This window comes from Elgaria multicarinata, chromosome 2 (assembly GCF_023053635.1).
Source record: "Elgaria multicarinata webbii isolate HBS135686 ecotype San Diego chromosome 2, rElgMul1.1.pri, whole genome shotgun sequence".
In the NCBI taxonomy this organism is placed as follows: Eukaryota; Metazoa; Chordata; class Lepidosauria; order Squamata; family Anguidae; genus Elgaria; species Elgaria multicarinata.
In genome coordinates, this window is record NC_086172.1 from 25,074,910 (window position 1) to 25,087,846 (window position 12,937).

General features: G+C 44.7%; 1 protein-coding gene across 1 annotated transcript in view; it reads right to left on the reverse strand.

Annotated features, from left to right (window-relative positions):
• The window catches only part of NBEAL1 (neurobeachin like 1), a 134,445-nt gene that overhangs the window by 61,162 nt on the left and 60,346 nt on the right, over positions 1-12,937 (reverse strand). The window contains exons 14-18 of the mRNA XM_063116150.1: positions 10,813-10,945; positions 8,777-8,896; positions 4,527-4,830; positions 2,671-2,756; positions 483-572 (exon numbers count right to left, since the gene is read on the reverse strand). Of these exons, the coding sequence (XP_062972220.1) occupies positions 483-572; positions 2,671-2,756; positions 4,527-4,830; positions 8,777-8,896; positions 10,813-10,945 (733 nt within the window). The remainder of the gene's footprint in view (positions 1-482; positions 573-2,670; positions 2,757-4,526; positions 4,831-8,776; positions 8,897-10,812; positions 10,946-12,937) is intronic.

The window sequence follows — 12,937 nt, forward strand, 5'->3', positions numbered from 1 at the left end:
ATTCATGAGCTTCCTTGGCTTCCAGGTTAGCACCACTGCAGAAAGCTGCAGTGCAGGCATAGCTTTAGAAAGGCGCGCCTGTACGCGCTTATTATCAGGGAGTAAATCTCAGTGAACGCCATGAGGCTTATGTCTGAGTAGTGCTGCACAGAACAGCGCCATTTGCAAAGCTTTTAGGCTTTATGCGCCCTCAATGTGGTGCTTCAAGTTATCTCTGCAGATCATAAATCTACCCAGCCAACTTCTTTAGGGTGTGTGTGTGGGGGGGGGGCTTTACCATTGCCTTCCATGTACCCCCCTTCCCCCCTTTAGCCCTTTGTTGTTGTCGTCATCTCCCCCACCCCCACCCCCCCACTCACACAAACCGAATGGGAGGGAGGAGTTGGCCACGGTTCTCCAAAAATGTTGCAGTTCCTCACATACATCATCCAGTCCCCTACCAAGCAATACAGCTTTGACCACAAGCCATTCCAGATACTTGCCTTGATGTCCCAGTTCACTACTTTGTTCCCTGTCAGCCTTCCATGGAGAAGATTTGCCGAAAGGTCCAGACATCTTGGGCGTCTGTAGGCCTGTCAGAAGAGAGAGGGGGGAAATGGGCTCCACTCACTCCTCTTTCACAAATAAGCCTGAGTGCTTATCATTCTCTTTCTTTTTAATAGAGAGCATGGTTAAGATTAGGAGTATGGACAGTTCTTGGCTAAATTCAAGAGTTGGCAACATTTTCTAAGGCCTTAGCTAGACCAACCTGTTATTGTGCAACGGAGGGGTGAAGATCTTGCAATGTTTTTATCATGAGATCCCCCTCTGTTTACACGTGGCACGTGACGACCTCAGAGGGAGAGGTGTTGTGGCCGCCATTTTTTTTAAAAAGGAAGATGCGCACAAGCGCTCATGTGCAAAAAGTTTAGGTTTTTTTAAAGTATTTTCCCCACTCCCCCCCACTCCACCCTCGATGGGCGTAGTGCTCCTGAGGAGTTATACGCCCTGTGCGCGGGTCCTGGCTCCTCGCGAGTTAACCGCAAGGTACCTGGGACAAATCGCAACGCCCGGCCACCCATTCCGCGGTCTCGGGCTCAGCCCAGGACCGCAGAAAAACCAGGCTCAAAGGGTAAAGCGAGATCTCAGGGAAAGGGAGGGATCATCTCTCCCTGCTCCCGGGATCCCCTGTGCATCATATGGATGCACAGGGACGATCCCGGGGATCTCCCCGGGATATCGCCCTGTCTAGCTATGGCCTAAGTGCCAAAAAGGAGGAAAAACCTTGATCTGAAATTCTTCCTTCACGCATTTACCCCTGTATTAGTTGTGTAGATGGTGCTAGTGGCTACAGGGCACCTAGTGAGTTGGGTTTTTTGCACTCCTGAACAAAAGATATAAAACAGACCATTCCTGGGCCTAATCTACACCAAGCAGGATATTGCACCATAAAAGGCAGGAGCCACACCAAGCATAGCGGTATGAAAGCAGGATGAAAGCGGTATATAAGAGGCAGGAGCCACACCAAGCAGGATATAGCATTATGAAAGTAGTATGAAAGCGCTATATGGTATGTGTCACGTGTCACGGGCCCCAACAGTTGCCAGTGCACTTCAATACCGCTATAAAGCAATAGTGTGGTTCCTGCCTCTTATATACCACTTTCATAGTGCAATATCCTGCTTAGTGTAGATGAGGCCCTGGTCTTCCATCAACCCACTAAGGCATTCACAGCAAGAGCTGAACTAGAAAGGATGGCAGCAGTTTCATCTATTTAAACACAGAATTGCCCCAATCATGTAGAAAAGGGGGAGGGGACTCTGATATGACAGCGAAAGTGAAAGGTGAGTGCAGAACCCTCCCCTCACCTGCAGCTTTTGTTCCCAAGCCCTTTTCTCCTCAGTGGAGCTCCGATACACCAAGGGCAAACAGCGCTTGGGGAGAGGGCCCCGCAGAGAAGTTACATGCCGAGTGCTTACGGAAGTAAGCAGAAAGTCTCTCCCCCTGGAATCCCCCAATAAAGGGATTCACTGGCTTTAAAAACTACCCCTTGGGGATAGTCCCTCCTGCTTTTGGTGGCTTAAGAGTGTGGCCTTCATGGTCCTCTGTGTGAAGACAGAAACCACAGCTAAGTCTACTTTCCATAACGCCTTGTGCGCTTCGATACCAAGCAACCACTCCAGCAGGCTGTACAGAGGGAAGCGGGAGACAGAGGCCAGAGGGGAAGCAAGGCCTCCTCACCAGCCCTGCTGAAAGACTACTTCCTTTTTTCATCTTCCCTTCCCATCCCTTTTTCCTTGCGTGCTGTGTCTTTTTAGACCACAAGCCCGCAGGCAGGGGCTGTATTGTTTTACTGATTGCATGTAAGCTGCTCTGGGAACCTTTTTGGCTGAGGAGTGGGATAAAAATACTTTAAATACATGCATAGATACATTTGTGTTAAGGTTTCAACAGATAGTAGTTTTATAGTTGGTAACTATAGTAGTTTTATAGAATACCAGAGGAGCCCTGCTGTATCAAGCCAGCATCCTTGGGCCAGACCAGATGCCACTGGAAGGCCACAAAGAGGGCCACTAGCCACCTCTGACCACAGAGCTGCCATTTAGCTACCGCGGCTAACAGCTAAGCCATCAAAGCCAGCGTCCATATTACCACATCTACAAGGCGGAAGAAAAAAACATGGATCGTTACCTTGGGTGTATAATGAAGAAGTATTTTACTGGGCAAGTCTGCCACTTCGGATTCTTGGGGTTTCCACGTAGTTAAGCAGTTTGGACCTTCAAGATATATTTATAATTAAAAAAAACATACAACAGGTTTTGCGTTTGTGCTGACAGCTTAAATTATATTTCATCCTGTTGCAAATGCAAGAGTGATTTCGCACGATCACACAAGCTTGCTTAAATCGGTGGCGCATGACAGTCGCCATTAGCTTAATTACCTGCCTGGGCGTGAAGTCCAAACTGTGGCGCCATGGCTTGTCTAGGGGGAAACAACTTTTCAATAATCCAACAACAGCCCATGGGGTTATCGGAGGATTGTTTTCCACTCCAACAAGCCATGCTGCCTGGGTTTGGACGACACCAGCCACACTTGGGTGGGTAATTAGGGAAATGGTGCCTGGCATGCACTGTGAAATAAAACAAGCTTTCTGATTGTGCAAACCAGACCACTCTCTCCTCAATATGACTAAAGAGATCTATGTGATGTAGCAGGTTAATACATGCAGCCAAGAGAGATGGGAGCATCAATATGTCACCATATCATGATGCAGATCAGGTCCCAATGACCTGGCTTCTGATGCAAATGGGGCATCTGACCTTTTCTTGGGGCTGCTAGCTTTGCTATGTAAATAATTGCATGTGACCTGATTGTCCAAAGAGAGAGGCCCTGATCCATTCACAGTGAAACGGAACAACTGGGTTGGGTGCACTGGTGACAATATACATGCGGTGATAATAACGATTTATTAATAATGATAACAAAAATTAAAATTATTTAATTTTTCAACCTAATTAAAACAATGAAGACAAATACCCAATTTAAATGTTATACTATTGAGTTTTTAGTGACCCAATATATATTGTGTATTTGTTTTCAGCAATGACATGCCTGCATCGCCCCGTTTAGTGAGCAGTTCCTTTGCTTTCTGCATCGCCATGCCTGCTATACCTCTACAGTCATCACAGGGGAGGCGGAAGCCTTCCGGGACGGCTGCGCTAGCTGCGTCATCAGGCAGCACCGCCACAGTAATCAGAACCTGAGGTGTGTAATGGCGCTTCAAAGAGGTAGGAGAAACGGATGCTTCGTATGGGGAAATTGCAAGTGGGGATTTAAAAAGCTCTACTGTAAGCACGTTCCCTAAGTAGAACAAAAGTCGCTCAAAAAAACTAATGCGAAATCCAAAATGGCAGCTGCAGCGAGCATATCAATCAGTAGTCCACAGCAGCCATAGAGCCCGCTGGCTAGAGTGGCCCCACCTAGTTAGGCAACTCTGTACTGGAAGCTCTATGCCTTAACCCCTTAATCCCAGACATGTGTCAGACAACACTTTTAGCCATGGTTAGTGCCGCTAACCATGTTGCACAGCATGGTTAGTGAGCCTAACCACAATGTGGTTAACGGGGCAGATGGTTAGGGAAAACGTGTGTCAGATGACACTGTTAACCACAGTTAAGCATTCTGTTCACCATTTTGTGGTTAAGCAGCATGATTTAGCATGTCATCTGAATGGGGCCTATAAAAGTTAGGGACTAGGAACATGAGACGTGGATACATAAAGCAACGGTGCTTGTTCAGAGAGTTAAAGAGACCACAGCAAGTGGAAACAAAAATTATTTCTCGACAGACTGAAAATGAAGGAGAACGGCAGGAAAGAAGGGAGTTGAAGGCCAGATCTACACCAAACAGGGTATAATACTATGGAATGTGTTATATGGGATGTGTCGTGGGCCCAAACAGTTGTCAGTGCGCTTCGATACCATGATAAAGCAATAGTATAGACCCCGCTGAAGAATCCAAAGTGAGCTGCACTTCAGAAATCTCACCTGCCAAATATAATGCTTTCACGTGAGAAGGTTGCAATACTTCATGAAATATGAGAACTGATCCAAGCTGGCCTTCCAGAGAGGTCGGGCATCCCCACTCACTGTCTTGAGTTCCTGCTGAGATCAGCTTGGTGATGTGTTCTGGCTTCCCCAGCAACCCACCCCAGCTGCCTGGACTGAGAATCCCACCAAGTGATGTCCGATGAGGCATAACAGGGGACGAAAAGGGTGGATCCGGAATCTGGGATGGTGGAGGAGTAGTTGTCCTTTGACCAGCAGAACCAATGCAGCAAAAAGTAAAAGGCTGCAGAGAAAAGTAGATTAACAAATTAAATGCAGCTTGATGTGTTCACATTTAAAGTGATACATGTTATATTGACCCTGTTCAGAAGATTCACTAAGCCACAGTTGTTAAGCATTTTGGAGTTAAACATTACGTTTTGGAGTGTTGTGTGAGACATTCCTAACCATGGTGGCTACATAACCATGGTTTAAACACGCTCAGTAACAATTTGCTGCAAAAGGGTTAGCAGCCTAACCATGGTTTAGTGTGTTGCTTGAACAGGTCCAGAGTGAAATGTTGAAACAGAGAGGTTTTGGGACCCATAATCTGCCTGGAAACCTTGACACCTAAATTGGAAAGCCTCATCTGTGAGGGATGGGCTGCGATTACTCGACAGTGTGTGAAAAACACTCTACACAAACCTAGGGACCTAATTTTATCACGACTTCACGTTTGCCAGGATTCAGACCTGCTAGTTAAATACAGCTTCTGGGGCTTAGCCCTGGCAAATACAGGCACAAATAAAGTTCTGGTCAGATACTGTAGAGATGGTTTTGGCTACTGAATGTGCAAAATACTTGTGGGGTATAAAAGACAGCATCATAATTGTATTTGGGGTTGTGGTTCTTTGTACTAAAGAACTTGTGTTATGGGGTGGCTATGTAAATACAGTAAATAAATAAGGTCAAAGCTATCACTATGTGGAGGTTTCTGTCTTCTGATAAACATTTGACCTGCTGGGTTATTTTTAATCCCCCTGGTCAGCAAATCTTATATCGTTTTATCTCCTGCCTCTTGCTTTTTATTTGTTATTACTATTAGCTACCTTTTTTTTTAACTGTTTGTAGGCTGTCTGAAGATTTTAACAGAAAGACAGACAAAATCTAGTTAATAATTGAATAAAGGTGCAATTCTATGCATATTTAGACAGAAAAAGGTGCTATAACTCCCAGCATGCACCAGCCACACAAACACATTTTTATTCTGACAAGTTGGTGCAAATTCGTTTTGCTCAAAAAAAGGGGCAAAGACCACGAACACGGGCAATAATGTCAATACCGAAATAAGTATTTTCCTTTCCATTTTTCATACGGAAAGAGTCTATATTTAGCCTGAGATTCAACATGGGGCGAAATAAATGCTTCTTATGACAGGCATATTTATAAGGCATTGTTGTTCTTTTAAAATTTGTTTTTAATTTATTTTTTGGAAACGTTTTCAAACTGGATGAATATTCACAGATGGTTTTCAAATGTTTGCATCATTGTTTTCATATTGCCCCCGAAGTAGGCAAGTAAATTTCCAAAGCACATTGGCTTTTCTTTTCTTTTTTAGAATTCATTTCCCCTTTGCTTTCGTGCTATGTACAATACCTTCTCTCTTTGCTTCTCGTAAACATTACCATCCATTGCAAAAGCACCACTTGCTCTTCTGGAGTGAGCAAGTTATGGGAGGGAAAGGAGAAAACTCAGCAACATACTCCTTGCCCTGTTATAGACATGATTTTTCTAGTGCTTTCCAGAACAATATATCTCACTTCCGTCAAGGCCACCTTAGTCTCCCACATCTGCTTTCTGCTGGCGGCTTTCAAAAACAGCTGCTTTGGTTGCAAGCTACATTCCTGTCGTAATATGTCACAGTATTTTGTAGCTAAATATAAAGTCACTCAGTTCGCAACATGAGAAGCTTGGGATTATTATTATTATTATTATTATTATTATTATTATTATTATTATTATTTTAATGCAAAGTTCAATCACACAGGACAAACAATCGTATGAATAAATATTTATCAACATCAATATGGCTTGCATGAGCTAAAACTAATATTAGCGCTTAGCGCTGGTGAAGGTTTCTATCCAAACCATTAAAAAAAAAACCACCAGAAAACGCAGAATAATTAGTGCATGACTGTGATGTTTTACTGTTTATTGCTATTTATCTAGGTTGTAAGTGCGGTTCGGACTTCGGATGGTAAGTGGTTAATTCTGTTGGGAGGGGGAGTAAGTGCTTGGAATGTTGGGAGTGGATGCTGATTGGCTGTGAGATTCAAGTGAGTGACAGCAGTTAGAGAAGCAGTTGGTTGTTGTGTGTGGAGAGTTGACAGAGTGAGAAAGTCTGGGTTTGTCTGCTGGAGGGTTTAGAACAGAGTAGGATCAATGTTTTATTGTTTTGGAAAAAGAGGGAATAGGAGGAGATATATTTGACTAGTGGGTAGAGTAGGCAAGGATACATGAGATACTGTATATTGTATTGTAACAAACAAGTATTGCAACAAATGAAACCACAAGATTGATAAACTGCATGAATTTACGTATTGTTAAATAAAAGTTAATTTGTTTCATAAACTGGATTGGATTCTTAAGGTACCTGTGGTAAGGTACTGAAATATATGGTGGCAGCAGTGAAGGAAAAGGGTGAATAGGGAGGAGCACAGAGTGCTGGGCTGGTTGCAATGGGGCCAAGAAGGGTCAGTGAAACACAGAACCAGTGAGCAGCAATATGCCGGACTGGGTCCTTCATTGGGATCGTTTTACAGAAAGCGGTAAAAAGGAGACCCAAAGGGAGAGTCATGACAATGACCAAGATATTCATCTATGTTATTTCTATTCTGAAAATAAATGTATTAATAGGCCAAGGATATTAAAAAGACACAGTCCCAAACTATTGCCCAAACTTACAATGATTGCATGCTTACTCTCTTCAGGCCTTGACCATGTAGGGCCAGCCTAGCCTTGGGCAGAGTGAGGTTGCCATCTTAGGTGGCCGATGCTGAGGGATGTGGAGTGCCCAGAGTTGTGTGCACACCGCCCCCTGCCCTGTGCCTCCTAAGTTAGCCTGTGGCCCTTAGGTGCAGTGGAGGATGCTGTCTGTCCCATCACCCATCTGGTCAGCTTTATGTACATGGAGTGGTGGGAGAAGCCCTCACTTCAGGCAGGAAAATGCCTTGGCTCAATCTAGATCACGAAGGATGCAATCCTATGGGATCCGCCTGGGCTACTTGTAAGCCTCCAAACTCTGCCCTGCCTCCTGCTCTGCATTTAAGCTAAATGGGCCTCTGCACTTAAAAACACTAGCATGTCAGAGAGAAAGAAGACTAGAAAACATGCTAGTCTTCTGTTTGTGAGGATATTTCTCTTTGAGGCAGAACATGCAAGCCTTCTGCAGTTCAAAACAATACAGTCAAAGAAAGGTTTATTACCTACTTCATCCAATTATCTAATTGTCCTCAAACACATACATACTGCAGAGGCAAATAATAGTGACATCTATTTAAATTGGATCTACAAATTAAGCTATTGTCAAGTACAGCCTTATTTTCTTTCTGCCCCACCAGATCAGCCCAGTCCATCATGGGCTTTCCTAATGCCACACAACAACAACAAAAGAACCATAAGATAATGTTATTAAAAGCTACACATCAGAAAAACAGCCAAGCAGCACCCAGATAGGAGCCAACAAAGACGTTTATCATCGGCATCAGTGTCAGTACATACCCCATGATTTTTTTTAAAAAAAAAACTCCCCTAAAGAAAATGTGGTTCCCCACCCACCCCACTGCCTAGATCCCAAGAACCAAGCAGAACTGTAAAGGAGCTGTCCATGGTGCTGAACCCTATCGGCAGCTGAGGTTCAGCACCTTGGAGAGGTCCTTTACAATCCTGGCTGGTTCTGACTATGACCCAGAATGGATACACAGCCCCACCAAAATTGGAACCACCAGCTTCCACTGGTTGAGCCTGAAAATAAATATACCAGGAGCCCATGTAACTCTCCCCTTGCTGCCATCACATACTCACAACAGCTGACCCCTCTTTATTATGGGCAGCCCTTTGAACGCCACCATGCAGTCATGCAACTTAGAGCATAAACTCCCTTTTTTGTTTGTGCTTAATAATTATAGCTCAGGATCTTTATTCTAGAAGGAAAAGCAGGGTGGACAAGCACGATAGAAGCACAAACTTACTTCATTCATGGTGGGAAATCTGAGTGGCGCAGAGATCTTCTGTTGCCCGTTTACATAAATACAGACAAGGCTTTGACCGAAGGGCCTTTTCCCAGGCATATGAACAATGCTTATATTGTGCTGTTGAGAAATTAGATAACACTGTTTAGACAAGTCGTTGTCAATACTTCTACAAAATGGTTACAAGCGGCTCAGCAATGCCTGCTTCTACATGCAAGAACACTGATCCATCCATCCATCTATCCCCAATTCCAGGAAGGGAATAAAATGACATGGCTGCAGATTACTTCTTAGATCGCTAAGAGGAGACCTGCATGTTATGGAAGATCCCAGCAGCAGCATTGATAATGGGGCAAGAATTTGAGGGGGGACAGCAAAATAGGCCCTGGGGAAGGTTATAGCAGCAGCCTTGACAATGAGGAAGTTAGGAGGTTTTGGTGGGGAAATCAGCCAAGGTTGCAATTTGGCAGTGGCACTGGGGAGGGAGGAGGATTTGTGGAGGGTCTAGGGTACTCAGCCAGGCCTGGGCGAATGTTTCTTGCCACCTGAAGCAAGAAGCCACCGCTGCCTCCCCACCACCACCTTCCTTCCCTGCCATCCCGATGTGCGCTCCTGATCACCCAACGTCTAACAAAAGCTCGCCTGAAATCTCGCAAGAGCTCGCCAGAAGTCTCGCTTGGGTGGCGTGAGACTTCTGGCAACTGGGGCGCGGGCTGGGAGGGCAGGTGACTGCTCCAGGGAGCCCCACCAGCCACTCTCTCGCTGTGGCAAATGCCACAGTGGAAGAGTGGCTGGCAGAGCTTTCAAGGGGGGGGGGGAGCAGTGCTATTCACCACTATTTCCTATCTGCTGCCTGATGTAGCTGCCTGAGGCCACATAGTGGAGGGGCTGGCCCTACACTGAGGCCACAGAAGAGACCCCTGAGGCCCACATGTGGCCTGCAGGTTGCCCACATGTGCCCTAGATTTACGCAGGCCTAGCAGAGATGTAACGCTATCTGGGGTTCACTGAATGGGAGCAAGCACTGCAATTGTCCCCTTCTGCACCCTTCCTTTATCCGGGCCCATTGTTACTTCTCAACATTTCGAATCCTTGGTAAAATGCCTTTCTACTAAGAAAAATGGTACTCAAAGCAGCTTACAATCATAAATAAAACTTGATTAAAACCAGAATAAAATGATGCATTAAAACACAATAAAAACCCAGCAATAACAGAAAATGAATGTACGGTCACTCAGAAACACCCTTACAGGACTTTGATCCTGCAAGAAATTTCCTGCAAGAAATTTTGGGAGTTTATCCAGGTTCTTTTTAGCCGTGTTATTAATGGTCAGACATCATGAGTTCTGACCAGTGGGAGTTAGGGAAGGCAAGGGAAAGGTTATCCATTTGTTTACACAGTGGCTGCGCTTGAATGATATTATCTTGGCCTAATAAGCCAAAACATGAACAAACCGTACAAAGGATATAGATATTAAACATTTAAACAAAACTTTAAACAATATTTTAGAGTTCAAGTGCTTATTATACTGCATAAACATCTACATTCAGTGCCAGTTACACTAGATGTGAAGAGTTCCACAGGGTACATACTCAAATATGTAAGACATTACATCCTTCCAAAATGATCTTTGTGTAACTGGTGGCCTGAAGTTATTTTCTTTCTTGTGAATAAAAGTCAAGAATGTAAACCGTATCTCTATAAAACTATTGTGCTGGAACAAGCCAGGATTTTAAACCAACTTTGAACCATGGTTTAAGATCCTAGCTTCTTCTAAATCTGCTAATCAGAGTTTCCCAGTTTGGGCATAACGGGAAACTATGGTTAATTGAAGACTTCTTGGCTTTTTGTTGTACTCTGAGAAGGGTGATACCAGGATGGAATGCACAGGAATGCTTGTGCATTCAGCCAAGATATGACTGCCCAAACCAGGCCAATGCCTGGCCTTGTCAGATAAATCCCAGCAGTTACCAATGGAGATCCAGTCCACATTTTTAAGAGCTTATACATGGCAAACTGAAACAGCCTCTCTTACCCAGAGAGAATCACAGAAGCAGTGGTCTGAAAGCATCACGGTGGCATATTCTTTCTTTGTACACACTGCAACCACTAGCACTCCAGAACAGGTAATGAAGGCCTCAAAGCCCATCCCACTGCCTGTAAAAAAGCTACAAAGAGGAGGGGGGAAGTTTAAGGAATATCCGTCAGCAGAGCTCAGAAGTATGCATGATGAATACAAACTTTTAAAAACTAGAGGCACAAATTTCATTTGCAAAGAGCTACCAATCCCCCCATTCAGGGGTCCTAAGACTCATTTGGAAGTAAGCTTATTTATTTACATCAGGAGTGAGGAACCTTTTTTTAACCCCAGGGTTAACCCCGTGGGCATGCTCTTGGAGGGCAGAGCCAGGGGCAAAAGTAGCTGGCATGTGCACAAAGGCACACCACTCCATCAGCTGAGTAGCAGAGATGGGAGAACACAGGGAAGGCGACAATTAAACCTCATGTTTGCCACAATTTCCTGCCCATGCCGCTCAGCTGATCGCTAGAAAGCAGCTGAGCAGCAGGGAAAGGCGGGGTTATAAAGGTTTAAACCTCACCATCTCTGCAATCTCCTCCCACCGCTGTTCTCCACCATCCCTTTTCCCCTTCTGGTCTGCTGTTTTTCAAGGAGGAAAAATGCAGAGAGAGCCTGGGGGCTGGAGGCTGGCAGTCAGGATGGGGCATCCCTGGGGGATGCACTCAGCTCGCAGGCCAGAGTTTTCCCACCCCAATAGAGAGAGAGGTCAGGTGCTTGGGACTGTTATAGTTCACAGTTTTCCGATGGTGACCTTCGGGAGGAGATCTTCCTGATATCAAGCTTCACTGAGCTTGCCAGGGTCCTGGCTTAGATTGCCTGCCTGGGTCCTTTGGGCATGCAACTTAATGATTGGTCCTCCCCTGGGAGCAGTATCCAGACTTCTTCTTAACGCTAACAGTTTTCAGGGGCATCCTGGTTTCACGCTGTGCTGCAATTCCATTAGACCACAGAAATCAAGCTGGCTTAAACTGGGATTTGGGAAACAGCCTTTTAACATATACGGGGACTTCTGTGGGCCTTTCCGTAGGTGGCACTCTTGCCCAGCCAGACTATATTCAATTCCCAGCTGAACTCCATTAAGGGCGCTTGTGTTGTTCCATGCAACATGCATATGGGTCACTAAGCTCTTCTAGCCATTCAGAACAGCCACAACAAGATAACCACTTACACTAGTCATTTTCTTAAAAAAAAAAAGCCTGTGACGATTGTTATATCAAATAGGAAATTCCCTTTGCATGTCAAGCTGGAAATAAATGCTGCGTATTTTTAAATATGTAGCATATCCCAGTTTCAGCCACCTTTTAAGGACGATAGAACAACAAATGACCTTGCATGTGGCCCACGATAAAACTCAGAAACACGCAGCCTGTTGTATGTTCCTAATTTTTATGTATCTATTTACACCCACAACCCAATTTATGTTTAATGCTGTGAGGCTTCGACTTCAGGCTGCATGCCTATTTAGAACAGGAAGTCCTGCAACAAAATGTTGCAGTGTGGAGTTTGCCTGTTCAGCACTCCAGTCAATCAGCCCTGCCCCATTCCATGCCCCCTCCTCCCTGTTGTTGTTTTTTACTTTTTAAAACCTCAACAGTCGTTCCAGGCCCACTGAGCATGGTCAGTCCTCACTGGGTTGTTTTGGGGGCCCTGTCCCCTTAGATTTTGTTTGTTTTCTAAAGATTTGTTTGCACTTCTGCCAATCTTGGGGTCCCCCCATGACTGTTGATACCTCTCTGCTGCATGTAGGGGGCTTCTTTTTTGACTATACGTCAATCAGAACTCAAGGAATTAGATTTGCTATTAGCATATATGACTCTTTATTTCTTTGTTATATTTATATCCTGCCTTTCCTCCAAGGAGCTCAAGATGGCAAACGCTGTCCCCCCTCCACATGTACTGTTACAGTCAAAACTAACTGCAGGTCCAAGAACCACAGGTAATAACGCAGAGATGACAGCCCTGCTGTTGCATTTGTCTGAAAATAAATGCTTTATACTATACTACTCTTGTAATGAAATCTGTATTCTCTGTTCCTTCCTTCGTATTAAATCTCTCCCCTATTCATTTTCTTCTTCTATTA